The 27,229-nt window shown below is 44.8% G+C and overlaps 1 protein-coding gene across 1 annotated transcript in view; it reads right to left on the bottom strand.

Annotated features, from left to right (window-relative positions):
- CDK15 (cyclin dependent kinase 15) overlaps positions 1 to 27,229 on the bottom strand; it is a 50,872-nt gene that overhangs the window by 5,126 nt on the left and 18,517 nt on the right. The window contains exons 10-11 of the mRNA XM_073306984.1: positions 18,213 to 18,276; positions 2,491 to 2,688 (exon numbers count right to left, since the gene is read on the bottom strand). Coding sequence (XP_073163085.1) covers positions 2,491 to 2,688; positions 18,213 to 18,276 — 262 coding nt within the window. The remainder of the gene's footprint in view (positions 1 to 2,490; positions 2,689 to 18,212; positions 18,277 to 27,229) is intronic.

The raw sequence follows: 27,229 nt of genomic DNA, 5'->3' as shown, positions 1-27,229 counted from the left end.
ATACAGCAGTACTGGGGTGCTGATGTATTTGAGCCCAGCTGGACTGTGAGTGGGGTTTGAACCTAGGACCTACCGTGCTGAAAGCTTGAATCTCTGTCATTGGCGCTAAAGGGGAGAACATTAGCTGGTAGCTTGTATCTTCTTATGTGGACCAACCAGTAAAGGGTGGACTAAGACCCACACTCTGCTAGCGTGGGTTACACCAGTTCCCCAGTAGCTTGTATTAATGGAGCACAAAGGCCAGCATTCTAGCCCCCTCTACTCAGGGTTCTCAAGCGGGAAGAAAGAGCTCCCTGCTTCCTGTTGCCCAACTCTCAGGCTCACGGGCCAGCAGCCACTGTCTGTCCATCAGCATTCATTTCAGTAATCACAAAGATGCTATTTAGGAGGGCTCTTGCCTTTGAATCGTTGATTCCCTCAATTTCCCCTCAGAAGTAACCTTTAGGAGATATCCTCTGGCTACAAACTTGTCAGGGCAACTTATGTAAAGGACAGTTCAGGCTACAATTATTTCACAAAAAGAGAAAAAAATTTCCAGGGGGAGCATTTTTTATGTTGGTTTCTGCCCCCTTATTTTGGTTCCTCCCTGCGTCCCTTGAAGTCTACCCACCCCCCTTTTACATTTTATTGCCATCTCATTCTTTACCCTCCTGCTTTAACTTTCTCCTTCTGAGGGCAGAAACTACCCCCCAGCATCCTTCAGAACAGAGTAGGAACAGAACATATTTAAAATCTGCACTGTTATCATAGCAACCAGAATGCTACATTTCAATTCCAAAATGATGTGATACCAAAATGACATGGGAGAACAAATGTCTTACATGATCATAGCAGTGGAGATGGATGCATTGGGAATTATTCAAAATTGCCTAATTTGTACAGTCCTAATGAGTTGCTCACGGATATGATCTTGTACAATCATACTGTACTTGTTTCAATCCAATAGACTTTAATTTTGTTCCCAGCATAGTTGTCGCTACGCTAACGACATGTAATTTCTTGTCCACTGAGGTGCCTCTCGCTGCTATGCTGTGCAATACCAGTGACAATAAATACGAGATGGGTATATAAACCCATGTGAAAAGAATTCCTCTCCTGTATGGAAATATGCCTTGGATATTATATCTTGTCCAGGAGAGTGACACATTGTGCCAATCTGTTGTCTCATTCCCTCTCCTATTTCTCCTTTCTCTCACTGTCTGTCTGTCTCTGTACCTATTTTTTCCACGCTCTCTCTTTCTCTGTCTCTTGGCACTGACACTTTCATCTCCTCCCTTGGGGATTTGAGATGTCACTGCAGGAAGTGCTTGTCCGCCTCTCCAGCAGCAGCAGAGCCCTGTGGCTTTGACAAACCTCATTTAATTGGGAGGAAGCCAGGAGGGTTTGAAAGAACTGAAACAGCCACGAAACTCCTTTTATCAGGCATAATTTAAACTCTGCATGGAAAAAACCCTATATGTATAAAGAAAAGTCAACTTCCCTCCTGCTGTGAGTGCTCCCCACCTCCCCCCCCAGCACAGGCAGGCTTCTGCGAGATTCCATCTTTTCATTTTTCTGAAAGTGTCAAAGTAGATTTGTGCTCTGTGGCTGGGTGAACAGAAAGGGAATACAGATGTGTCTCTCTCACTCACACACACACACACAGCACCTTCAGAAAGGTGGCCGTGCAGGAGAGATGCTAGCTGCAAGCTCCTTTGCTTAGGATATGTCAGAAAATCAAAAAACAGAAGTTTTCAAATAACTTTGCAGCTTGGGCCAAGAAGATTCCTCCTTAATCACCCTTATCTAGAAGAGGAGCTGGTGCCCAGGAATCTTTGGAGAATGCCAGGACCACTGGGCACATTATACAGGGTGGGTAAGAGATTTTCCAGCTCCGTAGCTAGGCAGGCACTATTCTCTTTAAGTACTGGGGTAGTATGTGAATGTGTGGTTTTTGTTTTTATGTGATGAGTGATCTACAGTGGGAGAGAGAAGTAAATGCAGGTAGTTCCAAGGGAGAGCTGGTTTGACAGGATGCAAGGGACAGCTGGTGTCTTCAGACTTCAAAAGGCAGCAGGAGGTCTATTTCAGGGAACCAGGCCTAACACATTGCGCCAAGCAGCTGGGAATTCAGGATATGAGCAAATCACAATTTGAATTAAACTACTCCCTCTGAAAATACAGCATCATCCAGCTCTAGGAAAGAACTTTGGACACGTAGTGACACAATTGGGAAAGGATGGCATTATATCAAGGCATTCACACCATTCCTTTTTCAATGAACCCCCAATATTAAGGTTCCCTCCATGTTCTCTTCTAATATTAAGAGATTGTCATGTGTTGGGGAAAAAAGCTAACACTTGTTCAAACTGCAGCTCAGGGCCCCAAAACTTTGCAGCTTATTGGAGCCTAGGAGGAGTCCTCAGGCTTTGAATTTACTAGGGATGCTCTTAACAAATCAAATGTGAAGTAGCCCCCTTCTTCCTGGGATGGAATCAGGATATAACATACCATCACAAAGCTGATGCAGCCGAGACGGCAGAGCGCTGAAGAAGTTATGAACAAGTGCATCCTGTGCAGAGACCCGCTCTCGAGGAAAAGCTTTTAACATTTTCAGTGCGAGGTCTTCAGCTCCTGGTACCTGGCCCAGCCTAGAAAAGCAAGAGAAATAAATTGCCCCAGAGAGGGTCCAAGCCAGATAGCTAAGATCTGGAACCAGATCTGGATCTGAACTTCCTTAAAGCTGGGTATGGGGGGAGGTGTACAATCTGGGGAATTGGGGTATGTCCATTATGGAGATATGGGCCTGTCCTGAAGTCTGGAGCTTCATGGGAACTTACTCCATTTTGAGGGTGCATATGTCCAGGAATTTGGTTCAGACCTATCTCCAAATAAACCTGTTTAGAATCCTCCCTTCTCCCTTTTGAAGATAAATTGTTACTTTGCAATTACTGAGGGCTGTATATTACATGGGTCATAACTGGAACCTCATAAGTTACTATTACGGTCAGACTCTTAGAAATGTACAGGTGAGAAAATGTCAAATGTCAACTTGCCAGTACTCTGCTAGACCTGTCAGGGTATGTCTATGCAGCAACTCGGGCTCGCATTGTGGGGCTGTTTCATTGCTGTGTAGACTTCCGGGCGTGGGCTGGGGCCAGGATCTAGGACCCTGCAGGGTGGGAGGATCCCAGAGCTTGGGCTCCAGCCCGCGCTTGGAAGTCTACACAGCAATGAAACAGCCCTGTAGCCTGAGTACTGCAAGCCCAAGAAGGCTGGCATGGGCCCGCCATGGGTTTTTCTTTGCTGTGTAGAGAGATACCTTCAGTGGCCACTACAGATTTGCGTTCAGAATTAAGAAGCCAAATAAAATATCCTTTCCCCGTCTACTACCCTCCAGTTTGGCCATGCAGTTCGGCTCTAAATGTGTTGGGGGTGTGCCGATGTGACTCACTTGCTCAGGATGAATGTTTTAAATAAGAAAATACGCCCAGCAAATGCCAATGGCAAGTGGCCGACTCCCAGAGAGGACGGCAGCTGGGAGACTAGGAAGTGAAAGAGAGAAAACAAACAAACAAGCAAACTAATAAAAACAGTGGTTTTGGTTTTACGGCTTTTACTTTGTTTGCTCTGCTCCTGGGGTTTCAGCATCAGGTGGCACATCAGAGCTTGGCCTGTTGTGTTTCTACTGACTACCCCAGCTGGTGCTTCCCCTCTAAATGACATCACAGGACTGGTATCGCCCATGTGTCCTACTGTTTCATTCCTCTGATGCTTATGCTGCACAGAGGGCCTCATGCTCTGGGTGTCATGTTTTGAGGAGAGAGGATGTTAAAAAAATGAGATGCTAGAGCACACAGCTTTGGGAAAAGTCAGGTCTTAGCTTCTCTAGGCTGTGATGGTTGATTGCTCAATTCTCACCTCAGGCAAAACCATACCAGCCCCTGCTGTGTAGGGGAGTATGATACTGGGACTCAAATTCTAGGTGTTAGCCTGTGGGAAGGCAGACCATTGGAAAAAGTGTGCCAGGCTCTTCTTCCCCCTCTCCTGTGATCCCCTTTGCCCTGCTTGGTATCCCCATGCTCAAGGCTCCATGCAAGGCCACGAAGCTTTCCAGTACCCCTCTTCCAGGCTCCACACAGCTACCGAGCACTGGGTAGAACTCCTTCACTGGCCATGGAGGGTTTAACACGATGAAGTTCTCCTTCCCTTCTCAAGAGCTGAGTGTGCTGCCTCTGTAGTGTTTAGATCCTGCTGACTTAGAGAGTCAGAAACAAAGAATCAAAGTGGGTTTAGCATTCAGTGCAGAACTCTGCCACCAAGGCGCTGGCCAGCTCATTGGTGTGAGCTGTAATGGACCCTTTCAAGTTTTAGCGACTGGGTCCTATTACCAAGGGACTGTGATGAGTGAGAAGGAAGCTATGCCACCCAGCATGGTTTCAGGGAATACATCCATTTCCCTGTTTTTAATGGTAGCAAGCAGGGAGCCTGGAATTCAAGTTAGAGAAATGTTAGTTTGTGTATTCCTGAAAGTTTCTGAAGATATGGATTAAAATTGCACGTGCGTCTAGGAACGGTACTTTGCTGAAGACTTCAGCAGCATCTCCTTTCAGAAATTCAGAACAGAGGCTAAGGATGCCAGCTCTACAGCAGAGCGTATGTTCCCATGGAGCGATACTGGACAAAGCAGTGAGGTACTGAACAACGATGATGAAAAGGGTAGTTACTGTGTAAAGGCCGTATTCCACCCTGGATCTATAGGTGTGTGAGCGGAGCGGTGTGACAGGATGCTGAGCAGAAACACGGCAGAATCAGCCGCCTGCCACGCCAGCCCCATTTCGGAGAATAAAGTGGAGCTGGCTGGAAAGAACCTGCCCTAATTGGGGAATGAGAGCCAGCTGCCAGGCAAGTTAGCCCAGGGCTATATAAGAACCTGGGAAGAAGGAAGTGGGGGTGGTGGGATGGAGGAGAGTGAGGGACTGCCCACAAGGAGAAAGCCCTTCCTTTCTGGGTCCAGACCCAAGGAACCCAGAGCTGTACAAGCTGTAGGGTGAGAAGGTGGTGGGAGCACAAACTTGTAAATAAAAGCACCAGTGGTTTCAGAACCCAAGGGCCTCTGAGTGACTTTGCAGAGGCAGGAGCCAGGAGGGCCAGCTGCACCCTGTTACAAGCAGGAATAGTCTTTTTGGTCTTATGTGTGTGCAAAGCACCTAGCACAATGGGGTTCTTAGAGACGGAAGATCTGTAGTGCTGAATGTCCATGGCCACATTGTGCAGCTTTATTTCAGGCATCGAAAACCTCCACAGAGTTATTCCTAATCTGGTGCAGCCAGGTTAATTACGGATGATAGCATGGCTGCTGCCAGTCCATGATCAGGCAGTGTTCCCCTCCTGACCTCAGATCCGATCTTCAGGGATTAAGGTGCAGGGATGTTATCTCTATTAGGCGACCTATCTGACTAAAAACTGCCAGCCAGCAGTGACCAGGGAAGACTTCAATCCTCTCGGAGCCACTTCACAATAATACTTCTCTATTATTGATCAAATCAAACTGTAGTGACCAGGCCTTCTGAAATAGATTTGGGTACTGTGCTGAGTGAAGAGCAATTTCCCAGATTATAAATACCTTTCCTTGGCCGTGGGATGGACAGATGTGGAGGGAAGGAGGAGGGGGAGCTATTTTAATGCTGACACTTTAGCCCAGGAGAAAGTGAGTGAGAAATGTGCTCTGCTCTACTACAGTGTTTGAAGTGCTGTCTCTAGGATGAGCTGCTAAATCAAGGCCCAGGCCATCTCTAGTAGCATTTGGTCACTGAAGAATGTGAGTTCTCCTGCCCTAATTAACCCCAAGATGTTGTGTAGACAAGACCCTTGTATAACTTAACTAACTCTTTCTGGCAATATTCCTATCAACTATTTCCATGCAAGAGAAATTGGCCATCAAGTCTTCTCCAGAGGGCCTGGGAAAGCATAACCTTCCTGAATCAAATTGTACCCCTCAAACAGCCACACATAATGCTGTTGAACTGCTGCTTGTCTGAGACTAATAAAGCCACTAAGTGCCTATCCCTACTGCAGTCTCTCAGAGTCTGATGCTTACCTTATGGCAGGTCTGATTATTACTAAGAACTGCCGTACTCATCCTGAACTTACTGAAGCTCATTTAAAGTTAAATGGTTGTATATAAAAACAAACAAACCCAGAGGCCGCTTTGACGTTGCTGTCATAGGTAGCTTACCTGGCACAGATCATTCGGAGCCTCTGAGGTCTACTGGAGACGACCCTCTCTAGAAAGTTAATATGCAATCAAAAGATTAAACAAAAATCAAGCAACCAACCATTCTTTGAGCCCTCACAAAAACATACGCTTGGAATTTCAAAGGCTTCTATAGAATTTGTCGCTGTAGCATTTATAAATATACATTATTCCTATAGAACTTGAATATCAGCAGTGATGTTAATAAGGCTGTTACCGTTCTATAACCCTTTCTTTTCATACACCTATGAGGGCAGGTCTTGGGCCTGATTCTGTTTCCATTAAAGCCAGTGGGAGTTTTGCTTTTGACTTCCACAGAAGCAAGATCAGTCCCCAAAACCTAAGACTAAGAAATCAGGGGTAGTGTTGCCTAGTCAGAACCAGGGACCCAATCCAGCAAGGAGATCTGCCTGGGCAGACCCTTACACCCACAGAGAGGACCGCTGAGGTCCAGGAGCTCCCACATAGGTGCAAGGGTTTGCCTTTATGGATCTGATTGCAGGACAGAGCCTGAGTGAGGGCTCTAGGACAGTGGTTCTCAACCAGGGATATGTGTACTCCTGGGGGTACGTGGAGGTCTTCCAGGGGGGTACATCAACTCCTCTAGATATTTGCCTAGTTTTACAACGGGCTACATAATAAGCACTAGCAAAGGCAGTACAAACTAAAATTTCATACAGACAATGACTTGTTTTATACTGATATATATACTATACACTGAGATGTAAGTACAAGATTTATATTCAGATTCATTTGTTTTATAATTAAAATAATAAATAAATAAAATAATGGTAAAAATGAGAAAGTAAGCAATTTTTCAGTAACACTGTGCTGTGATACTTTTGTATTGTTATGGCTGATTGTGTAAGCAAGTAGTTTTTAAGTGAGGTGTAACTTGAGGTTAAGCAAAACAAATCAGACTTCTGAAAAGGATACAGTGGTCTGGAAAGGTTAAGAGCCACTGCTCTAGGATGGCTAAGTGTGCTTATCCAGATTCCCACTGTCATGCTTGCTTTATAAACTTTCTAGCAAACTGAAGCCTTGCAGACTTTGCAGTATGGGAGGGGGTTGGTTTTTTTAATGGTCAATTTTCAAAACAACTGGAATCTTTGTGATTTATACATTGAGAATGAAAACAGATTTTTCAAATGTCATCTTCCACTTTTCAAGCTCAAAAATTAATGTAACGTCACATTTATGGCATCCATAGTATGGACTAGTCACTTGAAGCTTTAAAAGAAAAAAAAAGAAAGAAACAATCCCCTTTGAGCTTTTTAACTGGTACATTCTTATTACCAAACAATTCCCTGTCACTGGAATTGCAGTCTGCAAAATACACTGACACAGTTCAGGGCTTTCATTCCACTTCACTGTTCAATGGAGTTTCACTCTCTCCCAAACTATTAGTAGGGTCTATTGTATTTCATTTCAAACAAGGGAAGTATTGCATCTGCACAGCCATTTTAATACCAAAGCCTTCAAAATAATTTTTAATGTGAGATTTCCTGCAGCTGCTTTGCACCCTTTAGATTGAAATGGCTCAGAAGGAGCCATTATTTTCCACAATGCAGTAGTTTGTAGTCCAGAAATTCTATGGGCTAGATCCTCTGTTGGTGACACATTACTCCACTGACTTCAATGGTTTTATGATGATGTATACCCTTTGAAGATTTTGCCCATTGAGTTCAACGGAGCTGTGCCAATTTACAGCAGCTGAGGGTCTGGCCCAGTATATTCACATTTAGGGTCACAAGGTAGCGCCTGGCTGTTGCATGAGTGCACTGAGGTGGGGAGAGTGAAAGGAGCCTTCTTCGCCACTTCTTATGCCTCCTGCAAAGTCTGCTGGGTTGGGATTGTAGAGGCACAAAGCACCTGTGATTCCCCACTTTGCTAGGATGTCCACAGTCACTCAGTGCAGCTTTCAAGGAGATGTTCACATCTGTGTAGAAAGCCCACAGCAGGCTTGTACAGCGCATGGTGTTCAAAATGGGACTTAACTGGGATTTAAGCGGTTCATATGTATTAAGCAGGCTTTCTGAACAGGGATGAATGTCACCCAAAGTGTGCAGTGCTGGCCAGGGCAGCCAGAGTCAGACGCTATTGGCAGAGGACTCCTATGAAGTCTCAGCTACATCTAAAAGTTGCCCTCACTTGGCAGATCACTGACGGTGGGTAGCAGTGCAAACACTTCTAGAGCACAGCTGACTCCAGGCATCCCTAGCAGCAGGACTGAATCAAACCCACAGGTTTTACAGGAAGGCAAAGGTTAAGGAAGAACTATAGCTATTGTAGTAATATTACAAGAAACTGCTAAATTAATTAAATTAATCTTGGGACCATTCCTGAATCTCTTTATAGGCCAGACTCCCACTGAAGTCAGTAAGGATTTCAGGATTGGGTCCACAGTATGTCCTAACCACAGTGCTGTCTCACTGAAAGCACAACAGTCTTACTAATGACAGGTTTCAGAGTAGCAGCCGTGTTAGTCTGTATTCGCAAAAAGAAAAGGAGGACTTGTGGCACCTTAGAGCCCGAAAGCGTATGCTCAAATAAATTTGTTAGTCTCTAAATTGCCACAAGTACTCCTAGTCTTACTAATGTTCACCATGTTGATTTACAAGTTTGAGATATACAGGTGTATAGTTACCATCGTTTTACTACAATGCCTACAGGATTCCTTTGCAGTTCTAAGTGTAATTGAAGTAGCACTCCCAAAACTGCCACACGGCAATGCACTGTGTCTACTGATCTGAGATTGGTTTCAGAGTAGCAGGCGTGTTAGTCTGTATCTGCAAAAATGCATGCATCTGATGCAGTGAACTGTAGCTCACGAAAGTTTATGCTCAAATAAATTTGTTAGTCTCTAAGGTGCCACAAGTCCTCCTGTTCTTGATCTGAGATAGTAAGGGCTGAAACTGTTACCAGACTTACTTAGCTGCCTTGACATATAACTTTACAGTGAGTTATAAGACAAACAAAATTAAGACTGAGCTCTGTCACAAACCCGTGTTCACTTTTACAGTGCAATGTAATATTTAGTAATCTGCCACAATGGTAATCGCCACAATGGTACAGAAGAGTAGGTAGGTGCTTAAAAATAGTATGATTTTAGGTAAAATCAGAAATACACTGTAGGTTTATTCTTGGAACTTCTTGAGAACTATAACTTAATTAATAAACATATGAATGGACAGATGGCAGTTCTTTGATACCTTCTCCCACCCGCCTTCCCCCTGACAGGGGATGTTCCCTTCTGCTGATTGGCTTTTCAAATCCTAGTGTTAAGAGAACACAGGAGAGGAGAATATGAGGCAACCTAAACAATTCCAATTCAAATTCTTTTTCAATTCTGATGAAAACACAAAGATGTGCAATTCAGACAGTGTAATTAATTGCTCTGGGAGAGCCAGCTCAACCTCCCGGAGATTAGTGTGCAGATCTTATGCTTTCTGCTCCAAAGGGGAACGTTGGTTATATCAGTCACATGGTCCCACCCCACCCCTTGTTCCCAGATCTCTGAACAGCTTTCCACAGGTTCAGTGTAGAGGAAGGAGGTAAGCCAGGCTGGAGGAATGGACGTGCATTGTTCTTCCACCAACCTCACCAGGAGTCGTCAGAAAAGTTAATGCAGCCTCAGGCTAGGTTACATATTCTTTGGAGCCCTTTTCTTGCCTTGGAACCCCCTTGAAACAGACTGCTGGGACAGGCACATGCATCCCAGGACAAGGTCCCTGTCACACCTCCCTCAAAGTGAAGGGAGTTTCAGGGCTAGTGATGGGTTGGGATTGGGAAAGCTCTGGCAGCATGACTTCAATGGAGTCCCGTAGGTAGGGAGTTGGAAGGAGACTGTGTGCTACCTTTATGCCTCCATGTCCTGGGGCTGTTTGTGGGGTGGTTCACGCGCCCGTATACATTAGAGTGGCTTCAAGGGTGCTCTAGCTTGTGCCCATCTGTAAAGGCCCTTGAGTACCTGTTGTGACGATGATGATCTCTGGAGAGCAAGGGTGTCCTACATGCCCCTCTTCCTTGGCCACATTCTCTATCCCAAGAGAAACGGGATGGAGTAGCATAGAGCCACATATTCTAGCCCCATGCCACATGTACCAGGGAGAGCCTCAGGTAGCTGGCTTAGCCAGTTTTGTGCCAGTAGACAGGTGCAAAACAGCTTCAGAGCTAGGGTCTGGCTCAAGCGGTGTAGAATCAGGCTCATGGTTTGCCTTTGGTAGCAGCGTAACTGCTTAACAGCCACCTTGTTTGGAGCCACAAACTACTTCAGGGTAGACTATTAACTGGGGGCCTGATTCTCTTTTGCCTTTCACCTTGTGTAGTAATTTACACCCTTGGAAAGTGAGTGTGAATAAATACAGAGGGTGCGAGACAGTGGGGAGCCAGGCTTTAGGGCTGGGTCATGCATTATTTCATTTGATGCACAGACATGTCTGCAAAGACATAAATAAATAAGCTCTCGAAACTTAATCTTTTCAGCAACAGGTTTTCCCCATTAGGCTGGGCAAACAAGTAGTTGACACCTTTCCATTGTATCACAGTGTAAGCAATATTTCAGAAATGTAGCAGACTCCTGCTGCCAAATGTTAATGAAGTCACTAATAGTAGATGACTGTATACATTGTGATTAGAGTCATTACTGTTTTAGTGCCAGAGCTCTGGAAATATCTCCCTGGGAGTTACTATTAGCATCTTTTATAACCCCTTCCTCTAATCAATCATTTAAATTAACTCAAATCCATGTACCTGTTGGATCACTGTTAACCATTTCCCTGGGATCTTCCTTTCCCCCTCCTTTTTGCTTTATTTTGTTTTCTCACCTTTCAGTAAATTTGTGGTAATTATTTGTCTGTATTGAGTAGAGATGCAGTTTGTTTGAAAGCAGAGAGCAAAGAAAAAGGATGAAAAGAAATAATGTTATCCCAAAGAGAATTTTACATGATTTATAATTATTTAGCTTATTATAGAACTTTTTGCCTATTAATGTAACTGATTGAAATTTTTCTGACAAAACAGTTGTCCATCAGAAAATGCTGATTTGACATAATCAGAATGTTTTATGGAAATGTATCAATTTAATCAATGTTTTTGAAAAAAATCATTCAAACAATTCAAAATATTTCATTTTGACCATACCAAAACATTTCAATCAGACTTCAGTGTTACATTTTATTATGTTATAATCTACAATATAATATAACACAAAAGTAGCATCAGTAAAGTCAAAATGCAATGTTCTGATTATTCCTAAGCAAAATTTCAGAATTCCCATTCTGTGGAAAATTTCAAAATTTTGAATTTTCATTCTGATTTGGAATGAAAAAATTTGAAATTTCCTGTGAAATGAGATTCCGGGGTCCAACCAGCTCTACCTCTTAAATTAGGCTAGAGATACAGTGTTGTCTAGTGTTCTGAACACAAGGCTGGGAGCCAGGAACTCCTGAATTCTACGCCTGAACATCCCACTGCCTTGCTGTATAAACTTGGGTGAATCATTTAACCTCTCTGTCTTGGGTTTCCCACCTGTATAATGGGGAGAATAATACTTATCTACCTCAGAGTGGTGGTATTAGGATTAGCTAATGAGCACCATACTGCAGTCCTTGCCCAAGCAAAACTCCCATAGGAGTCTTTTGCTTCAGTAAGTACTGTTGTGTTTGCCATATGGTGTGTACAGAGCTTTGAAAATGTATGCAAAACACTATAAATGTTAGGTCCTGCTTCAGGAAACGCACTTACACATGTGATTTAATCCATCTCTATTCAGGAAAGCACATTGGGATTTTAAAAGTTAACTGTAAAGTAAAGCATGTGCTTAAGTGCCCTTCCTGAACATGAATCTTTCCCTGAATTGAGGTCTGAATTACTATTTTATTAGTTCAGTTGTGAACAGGTGCAAAATTCAGAAAAGTACTATAATATAATAGATGAGGGACTAGACAAAATGTAATTATTTTTTTGAAAACATCATTTTTAAATATGATGAGCTAACAAAATTGTGCTACTTGCTTTAATCCCTGGGGATACAGGACTAATATTAAAAAACATGTTTTTCAAATCCTTTACAAGTAGTTACATCTGCCAGAATTTGTAACTACCTCACGCTTCAGGTCTTAAGGCAATCTCTAACTATTAGGGATCAGGATGAGACCTAATTTGGTGGAGGGGAGAAAGTATCCTTGATCTGCCACTGTACGGTTTCTTGCCCCTTCCTCTGAAGCATCTGGTTCTGGCCTCTGACTGGATGGACCTTCGGTCTGATCGAGTTTGGCAATTCCTATATTCTGAACAAGGCCAGTGGCAAGATGGACACCTTCCAACTTCATTAGTGTGGAAAAAAATATTATTACTATCCTTATTTGAAGTAGTTCTCAAAGACCTCAGACAGGCTTGAGGCGCTATTGTAAGAGGCACATTACAAACACCCAGGTAAATATAGTTCCTGCCCCAAATGGTAAAACAGACCTACAATTTTAAAGCTATGTAAATAGATACTGATTGAAGATGAAAGATAAAGGAATTCAAGGATCTTTGAATACTGTTCAACAAAATGGGTAAAATGCTGATCAAGTGATATATGATTATGGTGATGTACACACAAGATAATGATACCATTTATGGCTGATCGGTCTTCACTAACAATGAGTGCAAACCCTAGATACTCAATAATTCTGTTATTTTCTATCAATTCAAAATGCAGTGTCTGCTCATTAGAAAAGCCCTCCTCATTGCAAAACAAAAGACCCGCTAAGGGGCAGATGATAAGACAAGCAAACCTAGAGGACAAAAGTTAAAGTAGTAAACAATCCCGTTTGATGAACATTGAAGATGATATTAAATGCTGCTAACTGAAGGCAATGTTTCTGCATATATGCATAAGAAAATACTTGTATGCAGTGTTGCTGTAGCCATGTTGGTCCCAGGATATTACAGAGACAAGGTGGGTGAGGTAATATCTTTTATTGGACCAACTTCTGCTGATGAGAGAGAGAAGCTTTCAAGCTTACCCAGAACACTTCTTCAGACCAATTTCTGTTGGTCTAATAAAAGACATTACCTCACCCACCTTGCCTCAAGAAAATATTTATCTATCATCAGCAAAACTGGTGGTGCAGCCAGATAGAATCAGTGTGGCTGTGTGGTATAGACTGCAGTACATGGCCAACGCCAGACATAGCAAGCTGCCCTGCAGACTGACGGCACTGCTCATGAGTTCCTGGGTTCCTTTGGGTCCAAAACCATACGCAGTTTATTATGAAATAAAGATCTCCATCGTTTTAGGATTCAATTTCCTTCTATCCCATAGAGACTTCTTGTTAAATGAAGTCTCAGTATAGAAAGTGAGATTAAAAAAACCCACACATTCTGAGAGCTTAGACTTCATTTGCAAAAATGTAATTGGATGCTGGTGTTTCAGTGCTTGTTGCTTCTTGCTTCCATCTGCTGGTGGAAAGTTGAAAAGGCAAGGGACACTGAAAATACCTCTATATTTGGAGGAGGGGGAAAAAATGCTCATTTTTAGAAGCATCTAAATCCCATTCCTGGTAGCAGAGCCATCTGCATATATTCGATAAATGATACTAGTGAGCCTCTTTTGCTTTAAATGTCATTGCTACATCAGGAGAACTTCCTTGTAAAACGCATCTATCACAGTTGAGATGATACTAACCGACAGAAAAAACTAAATGCTCTTCTGTTGCTCAGCTTATGCAGTAAAAGGCATTTAAGGCAACGAGTTCTAACAAAGTTGTAAGAACATTATGAACTGTTCCCTTTCCTTTGGAATCAGAAAAGCATCAGAAAGCGGAGATGTGAAAAACTCAGTATATCAGTAACTAATTTACAATCCGGCAAACGCATTGGTTACTGTCATGCTGTTACTCCTAATTCTTTCCTGCCTTTGACCCCTGGTGTCTAGATTCTAACTTGTAACCATTAGTGGAGATGGATCAAGACGCTGGCCTTCTCGTGCCACAAATGGAGTTGAGAGGGGATTTAAACTCCCTGCTTTTCAGTGTGGTGAAATGAACACAGCAGTAGATTAATGCAAGGATTTGAGCTCACACAGCATGAGAGCTTTCAAAAATAGTGTTAACAGAGCTACAACTGCCTCTTTCACAGGAAGCAAAAGGAGAGGGACAAAAACATGAACAAACACAGGGCAAAGTCTTGTCATTGCTGTTGAGGATACAGTGGCTCCTGGGTGCAGTGGGACTGGCAGGTGGGCCACTGAGAGCCCAAACAGGGGCTTTCCACACCCATAGTATGCTGCAGTGACTGGTTCTGCAGCCATGCAGGCAGGGACAGAGTAAGGGCAGCGTGCCCATGGATCCACAGTTATGTGTAAAGAGGTGGAGTGCAAGGGCAAGTGTGTGGACAAGGCAGCCCAGGGCACTGCTCTCTGGCCTGAGGGAGACTTCCTTGCCTCACCTTCCTGTTCAGTTGGGTTTTGGACCTGGGTTGAGGATTTGGCATATAAGCAACGACAGCTGGGTTAAAATGATGTAAAGGAAGGACAGAGTTTTCTTTAATATAGGGCCCTCTTCTGAACTGTTTTATGCAAGGGAGCAAAGGGGCTTAAGGTGCCCTATTACTGCCTTGCACAGGCTATGAGAGCGCATCCTCCCAGGGGGCTGTTACTTCCCCTCCTGTGGGCAGGAAGTGATTGCAGGGCCTGCACAACTGCATGTCACCCCTCGGTCAGGGTTTGTGGCAAAGCTACACTTGGGGAGCCCCTCATGGTGCCAGGTACACCTGGAGGTTCCAGTTTAATAGGTTCCTACAGACCTATCTAGTCCAGGAACCCTTCCAACTACAAAACAGTGAGGTCACCTCGGTTCTGGAGCTGATCCTGTGCTGTGGAAGACAATGGAAGATTTCCCATTGGTTTCAATGAGAATAGGATCAGAGCCTCTGTGCTTTGTTTTGTGATATTTCTCCTTCTGTGCCTCCAGGCATGGACCTGGTTATTTGTTATCTGTGCTTATACTGCAGTGCTGGGACTTCAATGGTACTAGCTATATACAGACTAGTACCTAGGTTTGGAGAAGCACTCGGAAGTTTCCAAAAAGAAAAGGAGTACTTGTGGCACCTTAGAGACTAACCAATTTATTTGAGCATGAGCTTTCGTGAGCTTCAGCTCATTTCATCGGATGAAGTGAGCTGTAGCTCACGAAAGCTCATGCTCAAATAAATTGGTTAGTCTCTAAGGTGCCACAAGTACTCCTTTTCTTTTTGCGAAGACAGACTAACACGGCTGTTACTCTGAAACTCGGAAGTTTGTCTGCTTAGCTGAACTATCCCAGCCACTTGGATTGGCACAGCTGGGCTGGAAATAATCTCAAGAGAAAAGATTCTCTCATCCGATCTCCACAGCCTCCCCTCAGGCTTGGCATATCTTAGGGATAACAGCATTTTTGCTTTGGATGGAAGCAGAAAGTGCAGAAGAGTGTGCAAATGAAAAATACATTTTAAAAAAGTGACCATGTTTGTTTCATATATCCTTTCCCCCTCTCCATCAGAAATGGCTTGGTTCAGTTCATGTCTAGGGCAGATGCCCAGGTAGGTTCTTATTTTATCCAAATGGGTTCATGTATTCCTGATTTAGAATCAAATGCTGGCTCGAGAGTATGGCAAGAGACGCCAGGTGTGTGCGGGAGTCATTCAGGGGGGCTCTGAAGACGGGAAGGGAATCCTTCTTGCTGGTTTACAAAGAAGTGGCTTCAGTAGTTGCTGGGACTGCAGCACATCCTTCTTCCTTCCCCCATGTGGGTGCCTGAATAGAGGGGACATATACAGGGATGTGTCCACCAGCTCCCAGTCTGCCCCACCCACAGAAATGCCTTGCCTGTGGGCTTCACAGCAGATGGGAAGCCTGCTCTGCCCTCATGAATTCCTAGGGCTTGTCTGCACTGCAGAAACTTTCTCACCAGTTTTCAGACCACTTCAGATGAAGTGGTTTCAAAACCAGACAGAGCTGCTTAAGCTGACCTGATCCATTTTTGCTGAAACAATTTCAAGACTGCCTAGAATCCCCCTGCCATAGTGGATGGAAGTGTATCAGCTCTGGTGTCATCACGGTCACCCGGGACAGCATTTGAATGTGTACAGTTTGGACTGGGTGGAGTTTGGTGCTAAAGCTTACCATAACTCTGCCTGTGAATGGGCCTGTTTATTCTGTTGACATCAGAAAATTCCTTTCCTTGGGTCAGATTATGCTACCCTTCGTCGCATAAGGATTGCTTTATTCCACAAGCAGTCTGGGCTAGTTTGTGCTATAAAATATTGATCACTGTTATGAGTGAGAGTATCCCAAACCAGCACTTAGTGAGGAAAACTGTTCATTTCCCCCCAACTGTCTGCTCTGTGCTCCCTCCCCAGCCAGACTAGTAAGTTGCTGAAGAAGGCGACACATTCCAAATTTCACGCCAGTTTGATTAATGTGTCTCGGCTAATTGTGTGAAAGATTCCAGTCTTTTAGAATGTGAGACCAGGTTATTGTTCATCCAATCACAGTTAGCATGTGAAAATGGGGGATGTTTAGTGTCCAAGTGCTGGAGTCAAAGGAGGGGTGTCTTGGAGTGGGTCACAGAGCAACACCCACTCCTTTGAAGGGATGTTACTATGCTCTACTAAACATGTAAACCTTTTGCTCAAAGCACTTCTTTTCCCTCCTCCACTTTTTTCAAGATAGATATTCCCCGCTCCCACCTCTCAGGGAGTGAGTGAGGTCTAGGTCTGCAGATGGATAGATTTCACGTTCCAGGGTTTTTAATATTTCACTTTTATATTTCTCTGAGAGAATGATCCTGCTGAGAGGCTGAGAATCAGTGCTCATCATTTCCCCCTCATTGACACTTGGATATATTGCACTGAAAGATATCCCAGAAGAAAACATTAATGAGAGAGAGAGAGAGAAAGAGAGAGAGCCTGCTTTTCAAAGCATACTTCTCAATCTGCCCACATCAAAATAAGAAACAACTGGCCCTTTGAAGTTCAGGACACAGACTTCTCAGCCAGCCTGCATGGAAATAGAATAAACCAGCTTTATAAATCACACACACTTCTCACCTTGCCCACATCAGAATCAGGGGCAGTGACCTTTGAAAACAAGGTTTAAAGGCCTCAGACCTCAGCTCCATAAGAATAAAAGGCATAGTTAGATCATACCTACAAGTATTTGTCATCTTGTCCAGTGTAAAGTAGGAGATGCTGGCCCTTTAAGTTGAACAGTAGACTAATTAGGGCTTGTCTACCCTCGCACTTTACAGCGCTGCGATTTTCTCACTCAGGGGGGTGAAAAAACACCCCCCTGAGCGCAGCAAGTCTCAGCGCTGTAAGGCGTCAGTGTAGACAGTGCACCAGTGCTGGGAGCCGTGGCCCTCATGGAGGTGGGCTTTTTCGAGTACTGGGAGAGCGCCCTCCCGCGACTGAGAGCGCGCCCTGCCGTGACTACACAAGCCACGTTAAAGCACTGCCGCGTAGACTAGCCCTAACTAAGGCTCTGTCTCATACGAACCTTTCCGTGGCACAGCTGTAGTGGTGCAGCTGCACCACCGTAAGGTCTCCTGTATTGTTGCTCTGTGCTGGCGGGAGAAAGCTCTCCCACCAGCATAACTGAACCACGCCCAACAAGTGGCGGTAGCTATGCCAGTGGGAGAGCATCTCCCGCTGACATAGTGCTGTCCACACGAGCGAATTTGTCAGTAAAACTTATGTCGGTCCCGGGGTGTTTTTTCACACACCTGACCGACATAATTTTGCCAACAAAAGTGCTAGTGTAGGCAAAGCCTGACTCTTCAGCACTTGGTACAACAAAATGTTAAATCAATCTAAGCTTTAGGGATGTACTAAGACCCCCCCACCTAATTTCTGCAAGGCATTGAATTTTTTTAATGGAAAATTACTGATCCAGTTCTTAAAAGGTTAGTAACTCAGAGTGCATGTAGAAGCTCTTTCTGTGAGACTGTACCTGGTTTATAGTTGGGAAGCTTAGAAAGTCCTGGCCAGGTATCCTCAGTTGGGACCCCCAACACCTGTGTGGGGCAAGAGATCAGAAATCAGCTGTTTGAATCCATTTGTACAGTCTGAGACAGAGTCAGATTCTGACCTCAGTTACACTAGTGTGAATCCAGAGTAATCCCTTGGAAATCAATGCATTTACACCTGGACCTACTCTAGTGTAGCTGAAATTGAAATCTGGCCCTATATGTAAAGGAGAGATATGCTTTAGTACTGCTGAATTTATAGTAAAAAGGGACTTGCCAAAATTTAATGCTACTGCTGCTGGGAATATCAATGTACATGTGCAGCTGCACTGACAGGTGTCATTTACAAGGGTATGTGCAATAACAGGGTCATTGTATAGCCGTGTTTACAGCTAAAGATGTCCCTCTAGGGCCAGGATTATATTGATGAGTTGTTCTCTGCAGTTGTACTTGCACCGCATGATATGCATTCAGTGGCCATGCACTGTAGCTGTAATAGAGACCCCTGCTGTTTCGAGATCAAAAAGAAAAGATGGTAAACATCTACTGACAGGTGCTAAAAAATAATTCAGGGCCTGATTCTGAGAGGTGCTGAGCCTCAACGTCTCCTTTTGCCTTGAATGTCAATCAGTGCAGCTCAGCACCTCTCAAGTAGTGGAGTTCAGGCCAGTAAGTATCCCCTAAGGTCACTTTTGCTGCAGGGGACTATGAGACTGAGCACATATGTATACATTTTCTCTTTGGAATTGCAGCTGTTCAGTGTGATAGTTATTATTTATTCCATACAAAGTGCCCTGCGTATAACACTCTGTAAATGAGCTGTGCCAAACACGTAAAGCTCATACCCAGTTTATGGCATGAGATGATAGAAACAGTACTGCCATCTCCAGGCATTCAGAAATCTGAGTCAGGCCCCCAAAATCATTTATTTGCTTTCTGCTTTTGGAGCCTTTTAGATTTCTCTCAGGTTTTATTCTGCAACCAGGAGGGCTAGGAACTTAACCTTTCTTTAAAATGAAAGCTAAGATTCTCATAGAATCACCTGACATCAGGAGCTGGGTCTTTAAGTAAACACCAAATATTAAGAGACTTGTGATAAAATTGCAAGAGTTGACAACACTGTGAAATATGATACAGACAGCAAATATGGAGAGTGGTCATTAAAAGTGGCATGCATTTTTCACCTGTATTTTGGAAACAATAATGAGGCTACGATGAAAATTCCTGGACTCTGCAAGATGGGCAGAACAGCTAGGGTGACTGGATGTGGATGAGGATACATTAATTTATAAATAGCACATTTATAGCACAAATAGGATATGTTATGTCTACAGATTGGCTCAAAGCAAACCCCAGACCTGCACACCCCTAAATCGTGGGGGAGGGGGTCATTTATAATCTGAACCTGAGTTCAGAATTGTGCAGTAGACTCTTATCTTTTTAACAAGCCACATCAAAATTCTGAATCTGAAATCCCTGAAATACACAGTGTAGAAAATCCAGCTCTACGTTTTGAAGTCTTCTTCCTACTGACAGGTTTCAGAGTAACAGCCGTGTTAGTCTGTATTCACAAAAAGAAAAGGAGTACTTGTGGCACCTTAGAGACTAACCAATTTATTTGAGCATAAGCTTGAAGTGAGCTGTAGCTCATGAAAGCTTATGCTCAAATAAATTGGTTAGTCTCTAAGGTGCCACAAGTACTCCTTTTCTTTTTGTTGTTCCTACTGTAATTCTGGCCCTGACTCTGCTACATGCTGAACACCTCCTGTGAGCTATGGAGAGTCTTTAATTCCTACAGAAGTCAGTGGAAAGTGAGAGAGTTCAGCACCTGGCAGAATTTGGCTCTGTAGCCCAATGCAGCAGATCATCCTGTTCAGCAAAGTACTTAAGAATGCACTTAACTGTAAGTATGTGCTTAAGTTCTTTGCTGAGCAGGGAGAGATTAAAGTGCATGGTTAAATGCTTTGCTGGACTGGAGTGTGAATGAGGCATGGGCTCGGAATATCAGTATATAGTATCAATTACACAATTTCATCAGAAGCTAGAAATACATTTTTTCAGTCTGCTCTTTAAAAGTTGATGTGGTCGCAAACCATGACATTTGGGTCCACTGTTAAATTCTCAGGGATTGGGATCCAGGGCTTTGTTTTGAGTTTGACCCCTCAATGAATAGGTTCCTGATTGGAATCTAGGCCTGGACTCTATATATTTAATTGATATGAACATACTCCTAAGATTACTTTACCCTTTACAAGTCCTTCCTACATTCTTTTAATCTAGCTATAACAAATCTCTGGGTCAAGTTATCGAACATTTTGTATGGAAAAACAAGAAGCCTAGAATTAGCATTAGTAAGTTAAAATTGCTCAAGGAAACAAGGCATCTTGTCCTCCCAGACTCTCACGGTGCAGCATCACTACATCTGATATAGGAATGGCAAAATTTCTGTTTCAGATAGCATGGCACATGACTGAACAGAATGTGATTTCTCCTGAATACCTTAACCTCTTGTCTGACAAATTACATGCCATTTTCTAAAATCAATCTGATTGAAGCCCTATCCCTGAAAAATAGCCACAAAATCTGCACATTTCTAAATATAAAACATCCTTTGATTGTCACATTTGTTGTAGGATTCACTCAATTTCAGCCTGCAAAGAAAAATAAAATATTAATTCCTAGACCAGGAAAGATATTGTTCCCTCCTCGTAATATTCTTCTGCCCTTCAGTCAACTGCATCAACACCACTATAAAGAAATAAAATGATTTTACATGTGCTGAATCCAGCTGTCTCTACCATTTCACACAACAAACATATTCAGTATAAAAACAGTCCAAAGCATTTTATTTCCCGATGTCACACACTCCTACAGAATGCTGTAGATGAAAAATATCCTCCTATACAACATGACTGGAAATAAGACACAGGTAAGGAAATGTCACAGCCTGACTGGGCTAGAGCACTTGCTACCATTCGTAAAACAGTTTGTAAAAAAGTTCATACAAATGCAATGTTATATTCCACAGAGACCACCCTCCCACCTTGTCTGTTGGCTGCTTTGTGTTACCAGCCCTCTTATATTTTTCCCTTGTGTGCTTTAGCTGGGTAACATTTTGGACAATTAATTGGTAGAGCTTGCCTTATTTTGGCCCCATTCCTAGAACCACATGAATGAACTCCTGTACCCACATTGAGCCCTACAGAAGTCACTGACAGCCACTGAATGTGTGACTATCTAGTGCAAAATTCGTATCTGACACTTGGGAGCTTTGAGCTAATAATTTAAGCTTATTAAGCTTACTTCTATCTACAACATACGTTTTTAAAGAACACATTTTACTTTATCAGACTCTCAGCCTTGCTGACTAGTTTGGATCAATGCTCATTTCACAGCGTCAGAACTGTCTACGTTGGTGTTGATTCTATACAAACAGCTTCAAACTGAGACAAGCACACCAGACATAGGCTGAAGATTTTCAAAAGTGACTAGTGATGGAGGTTGCCTCAGTTTTTGGTACTTAAATTGGGACATTTTAAAGGACCTGATTTTTAGAAAATACCAAGCACCTATCCTCTAAACATCATTTAAAGTGTCCCAAGTTGGACACCCAACAGTCGCTAATCATTTCTGAAAATCTTGGTCTCAGTATAGTCATCTTCCCGATGTAATGTATAACAACAACGAACCTTCTGTGTAATGGGTTAACTATTTCATGGCTCTTAGACCTTCCTTCCTGATTCTTAAATATTATTTCTGTCTTTTGTAGTATGAATTATTAACCCAACGCATAAGAAGCTTTCAAACAGCTCAGATATATAGTGAACTAAATTAAACCGAAGTAATTTGTAGTGTAGACATAGCCTCAGGCTTGAGGCTAAAGAACCATTTTCCTACTGCCTTGGTTGAAGAGTTCTGTGTTTTCTCCTCTTTGGATCAATCACCTTTGGGAAAGTCCCATTTCAGAGGGGTAAGTCCACAGAGAAGCTGAAGATGTGGCCAGAGGATGGCAGTGTTGGCCACTCAAAGCAAAAAATAACAAGAAGCTAATGTTTCATGTTTCTGAAGAGTCAATGACCAAGAGCAATATACAACAGCGCATATATTGGTTACATCCACCTTGATTTAGCCCAGGTGCAGGGAGATGTAGGTCATTCAGCAGCTCAAATAAAGGATGGGACACTGCAGGTCATAGAAATGAGTTCTCATTCAGAAATTCTATGTCCTCTAGTGAATTCCCCAATAGACTTCATTAGAATACTCCTACTGGTCTCTCCTTATTCCTTCTAGTTCTTCTTCGAGTGCTTGCTCATGTCCATTCCATATTAGGTGTGTGTGCTCACCACATGCACCGGTGCCAGAAGTTTTTCCCTTAGCAGTATCCATAGGGGACCGACATTCCAGGTACAGCCTGTAAGCCTTTCAAACTGCAGCAATCTCAGGGCCAAGGAAGTCAAACCCAACAGGAGCCTCCCCATATGAAGAGTAGGGGCGACAGCACCGCCTGAACCACCCACCTCCTCCCTCTGCCCAGTCAGGCTTGACCCGCAACAAGTAGGGGGGGCAAGCGAGCATTTTGAGTGTGCGCTCAAGGGTGACCTACCAGACTTTACCCCGGATCCATCTGTCCTGCCATTCTCCAACTGCCTTTCTTTTTTCCTTCCTGCATGGACAGCTATAACTTCAGACCGCTGGGTCCTCAATACTGTGGTGGAGGGTTATATTCTACAGTTTACCTCCTCCCGCAACACCTTTCCCCATCCCTCTTCAGGGACCCTTCTAACGAGAGTCTCCTCGCACAGGAGGTAAAGGGGTTGCTACAGTTGGGTGCGGTGGAAGAAGTTCCTCTCGAGTACAGAAACAAGGGGTTCTATTCCCAGTACTTCTTGATCCAAAAGCCAAGGGTGGTCTGTGGCCCATCCTGGACCGGAGGGACCTCAACAAGTATCTAAAGAAGCTAAAGTTCTGCATGGTCTCCTTGGCTTCTATCATCCCCTCCCTGGATCCAGGAGACTGGTATGCTGCCCTCAACGCGAAGGACGCGTACTTCCATATAACAATCTTTCAAGGTCACAGATGCTTCCTCCGGTTTACAGTGGGGCCCCACCACTACCAGTTTGTGGTCCTCCCATTCAGCCTGGTCACAGCACCCAGCATGTTTACCAAGTGCATGTCAGTGGTGGCTGTTTACCTCAGGCATCAGGGTATCCAGATCTACCCGTACCTTGACAACTGGCTAGTCAAGGGCAACTCCAGGTCTCAGGTCCAAGAGGATGTCGCAGTGCTGCAAGCCATGTGCCTCTCCCTGTGCCTACTGGTAAACGACAAAAAATCTACGTTAGTCCCGGTGCAGAGGATAGAGTTCATTGGAGCGGTGCTCAAATCAACATGCGCCAGAGTGTTCCTGCCACTAGAAAGGTTCCAGACATTGATGGACCTCATCGCGGAGGTCTCCATGTCCCCCCTGACTGTGGCCAGGGTTTGCCTGCGGCTGCTGGGTCACATGGCAGTGTACACCTACGTTGTCCACCATGCCAGGCTCCGGATGTGACCCCTGCAGCAATGGCTGGCAACAGTCTAATGCCAGTCCAGAGATCACCTGGAAAAGGTTGTTACCATTCCCCTGATGGTACTTGTCTCACTGCGATGGTGGACCGATCGCATGACCCTTCTAGAGGGTGTTCCATTTGACACCCCCCATCACTCCATCGAATTGGTATTGGACGCCTCAGACTTCAGCTGGGGCGCGCACCTCGGCAATCTCAAGAGCCAGGGTATGTGATCCCCAGGGGAGATGACATTACACATAAACGTCAAAGAACTCAGGGTGGTCCACTTGGCATGTGGAGTCTTCTTACCTCACCTGTTGGGCAAGGTGCTGAGAGTCCTGACAGACAACATGGCCTCGATGTTCTACATCAACAGGCAAGGGGGAGCACGTTCATCGACTCTGCCAAGAGGCACTCCATCTTTGGGACTTCTGCATCAGCCACAAAATCTATCTGGAAGCTTGTCACCTCCCTGGTGTCAAGAACACGCTAGTGGATCACTTCAGCAGGGACTTCTCCTCCTATCACAAGTGGTCGCTCCACCCAGAGGTAGCCTGCATGATCTTCCAGAGGTGAGGAACTCCCCAAATGGACTTGTTCACCACAAGGGTAAACAGGAACTGCCACTGGTTTCGTTTGCGGCAAGGCCTCCCTCTCGATGCCTTCCTCCTGTCATGGTCAGGGAACCTGATATACGCGTTCCCTCTGATTCTTCTCATCAGCAGGGTCCTGGCAAAGATCAGGAGAGACACAGCACAGTTTATCATGATTGTCCTGGTGTGGCCCCGCCAGCACTGGTTGGCACACTTATGAACCTGGCAGTGGCCCCTCCCTGGCCCTTGCCTCCTCTGGCCCAACCAACCAGACTTGCTGTCACAGGACCATGGTCAGCTCCTTCACCCCAACCTCATGTCCCTCCACCTCTTGGCATGGATGCTGCGTGGCTGTACCCGGAGGAGCGGACCTGCTCAGATGAAGTCCAACAGGTCCTTCTGGGAAGCAGGAAGCCCTCAACTAGACTGACTTACCTAGCCAAGTGGATGAGGTTTTCCCACTGGGCCTCCAAGCATGGCATCTCTCCCACACACTCTTCTATACAGTCTATCTTAGACTACCTGCTTCATCTGAGGAACCAGGACCTGGCACACTCTTCCATTAGAGTGCATCTCATGGCCATCTCCACTTTTCACCTGCCAATCCAGGGCCAGACAGTGTTTTCTCATGACATGACAGTCAGATTCTTGAGAGGCCTCGAGAAACTCTTCCTGCAGGTACGGACTCCTGTTCTGCAGTGGAATCTTAACTTGGTCCTCTCTAGCCTCACTGGCCTGCTGTTTGAGCTGCTGGGTTCCTGCTCCCTTTTCCACCTGTCATGGAAGGTTGCGTTCCTGGTGGCGGTGACATCGGCAAGACAGGTCTCTGAAATTAAAGCCTTGACCTCAGGACCTCCATAACTTGTCTTCTACAAAGATAAGGTTCAGTTGCGGCTCCCCCCAGCCTTCCTGCCAAAGGTGGTCTCCACCTTCCATATGAACCGGGACATCTTCCTCCCGGTGTTCTGTCCCAAACCGCACAAGACCAGTGAAGAGATGCGTCTTCTGGACGACTCCCTGGACGTCTGGAGGGCCTTGGCTTTCTACTTAGAACGGTACTAAGCCTTTCTGAAAATCGACTCAACTGTTCATCGCTACAGCGGGTAGGATGAAGGGTCACCAGCTGTCCTCGCAGAGGATTTCCAATTGGTTCACCTTGTGCATACGGACCTGTTACAACCTGGCGGGGGTTCCGCCGCCGCCGATTGTCAGAGCACACTCGATGAGAGCGTAGGCTTCTTCGGTGGCCTTCCCGGCGCACATCCCTATCCAGGACATCTGTAGAGCTGCAATGTGGTCCTCTGTTCACACATTTACCTCTCATTATGCCATCACTCAGCAGGCCAGAGATGACGCTGGGTTCGGCAGAGCTGTGTTGCAATCGACACGTCCATGAATTCCTACCCGCCTCCAGGGGTACTGCTTGGGAGTCACCTAATATGGAATGGACATGAGCAAGCACTCAAAGAAGAAAAGACAGTTACCTTTTCCGTAACTGGTGTTCTTCAAGATGTGTTGCTCATATCCATTCCACAACTGCCCTCCTTCCCCACTGTCAGAGTTTCCAGCAAGAAGGAACTGAGGGTGGAGGGAGACGGTGGCGCCCCTGATACCACAACATGCGGGTGCCACTCCAGAGGGCGCCAGAGCCAGTCCCCTATGGATACTGCTAAGGGAAAAACTTCTGGCATCAGTGTATGTGGCGAGCACACACAACTAATATAGAGTGGACATGAGCAACACATCTCGAAGAACACCAGTTACGGAACAGGTAACTGTCTTTTTTTCTTGGTTTCTGCTGGTGCACCAGGAATCCCATGGATATCAGTAGACCCATAGTTCGAGTCCAGCATCAGTTGGAACCAGATGAAAAATGAAAACTAGAATTTCTGAGTGGGTCTGTGATACAGAACGATGGCAGACCCTGTTGATTTTTCCTAATCCTCTTAATTATCCAGCAGCATACAGTTCCTTGAGTAGTCTCTGGTGTGGGCTTAGGCCTTCAATCTACTCCCCTTGATGGATGTCAATGATAGTGTTGACATTAACATCAATGGGAACAGGAGTGTGTCCTTAAAGGGCTAGTCTACACGTACAACGCTACAGTAACAGCTCTGCAGATGTGCCACTGTAGTACTTTAGTGTAAACTCTACCTATGCTGATGGGAGGGATTCTCCTGTCAGCACAGGTAATCCACCTCCCTGAGAGGCAGTAGCTAGGTCAACAGAAGAATTCTTCCATTGACCTAGTGCTGTTTACATGGGGATTGCAACAGACCCAGAGCAGTGGGATACAGGAGTCTGGTAGAAGGCAAATATATTGGCCACTGAATGAACAGTTTTCTGTTCCCTGAGTGACCAGAGCAAGGGCTGCCCTAGAGCTATCAGGAACCTGCCAGAACCAATTAAGACAGGCAAGCTAATCAAGACACCTGGAGCCAATTAAGAAGTTTCTAGATTAAATTATGGCAGGCAGGCTAATCAGGACACCTGGCTTAAAAAGGACCTCCCATCAGTCAGTAGGGGGGCGTGCAAGGAGCAGGGAGTGAGAAGGCGTGCTGCTGGAGGAGTGAAGAGTTCAAGCGTGATCAGGCTTCTGGAGGAAGATCCTGCAGTGAGGATAAAGAAGGTGCTGGGGGGAATATAACGGGGAAGTAGCCCAGGGTGTTGTAGCTGTCACACAGCTGATACAGAGAACTTTGTGGACAGCTGCCATCCACAGGGCCCTGGGCTGGAACCCGGTGTAGAGGGTGGGCCGGGGTTCCCCCCATCCCCCAGCTCCTGATTAGACACAGGAGGAGTTGACCTGGTCTGTGAGAAACACCAGAAGGGAAGGTCTAAATTGGAAAGGGATCTGCC

This window comes from Lepidochelys kempii, chromosome 11 (assembly GCF_965140265.1).
Source record: "Lepidochelys kempii isolate rLepKem1 chromosome 11, rLepKem1.hap2, whole genome shotgun sequence".
Lineage (NCBI taxonomy): Eukaryota > Metazoa > Chordata > Testudines > Cheloniidae > Lepidochelys > Lepidochelys kempii.
Note: the sequence above shows the minus strand (reverse complement) of the source record. Positions and strands in the feature narration are given on the sequence as shown.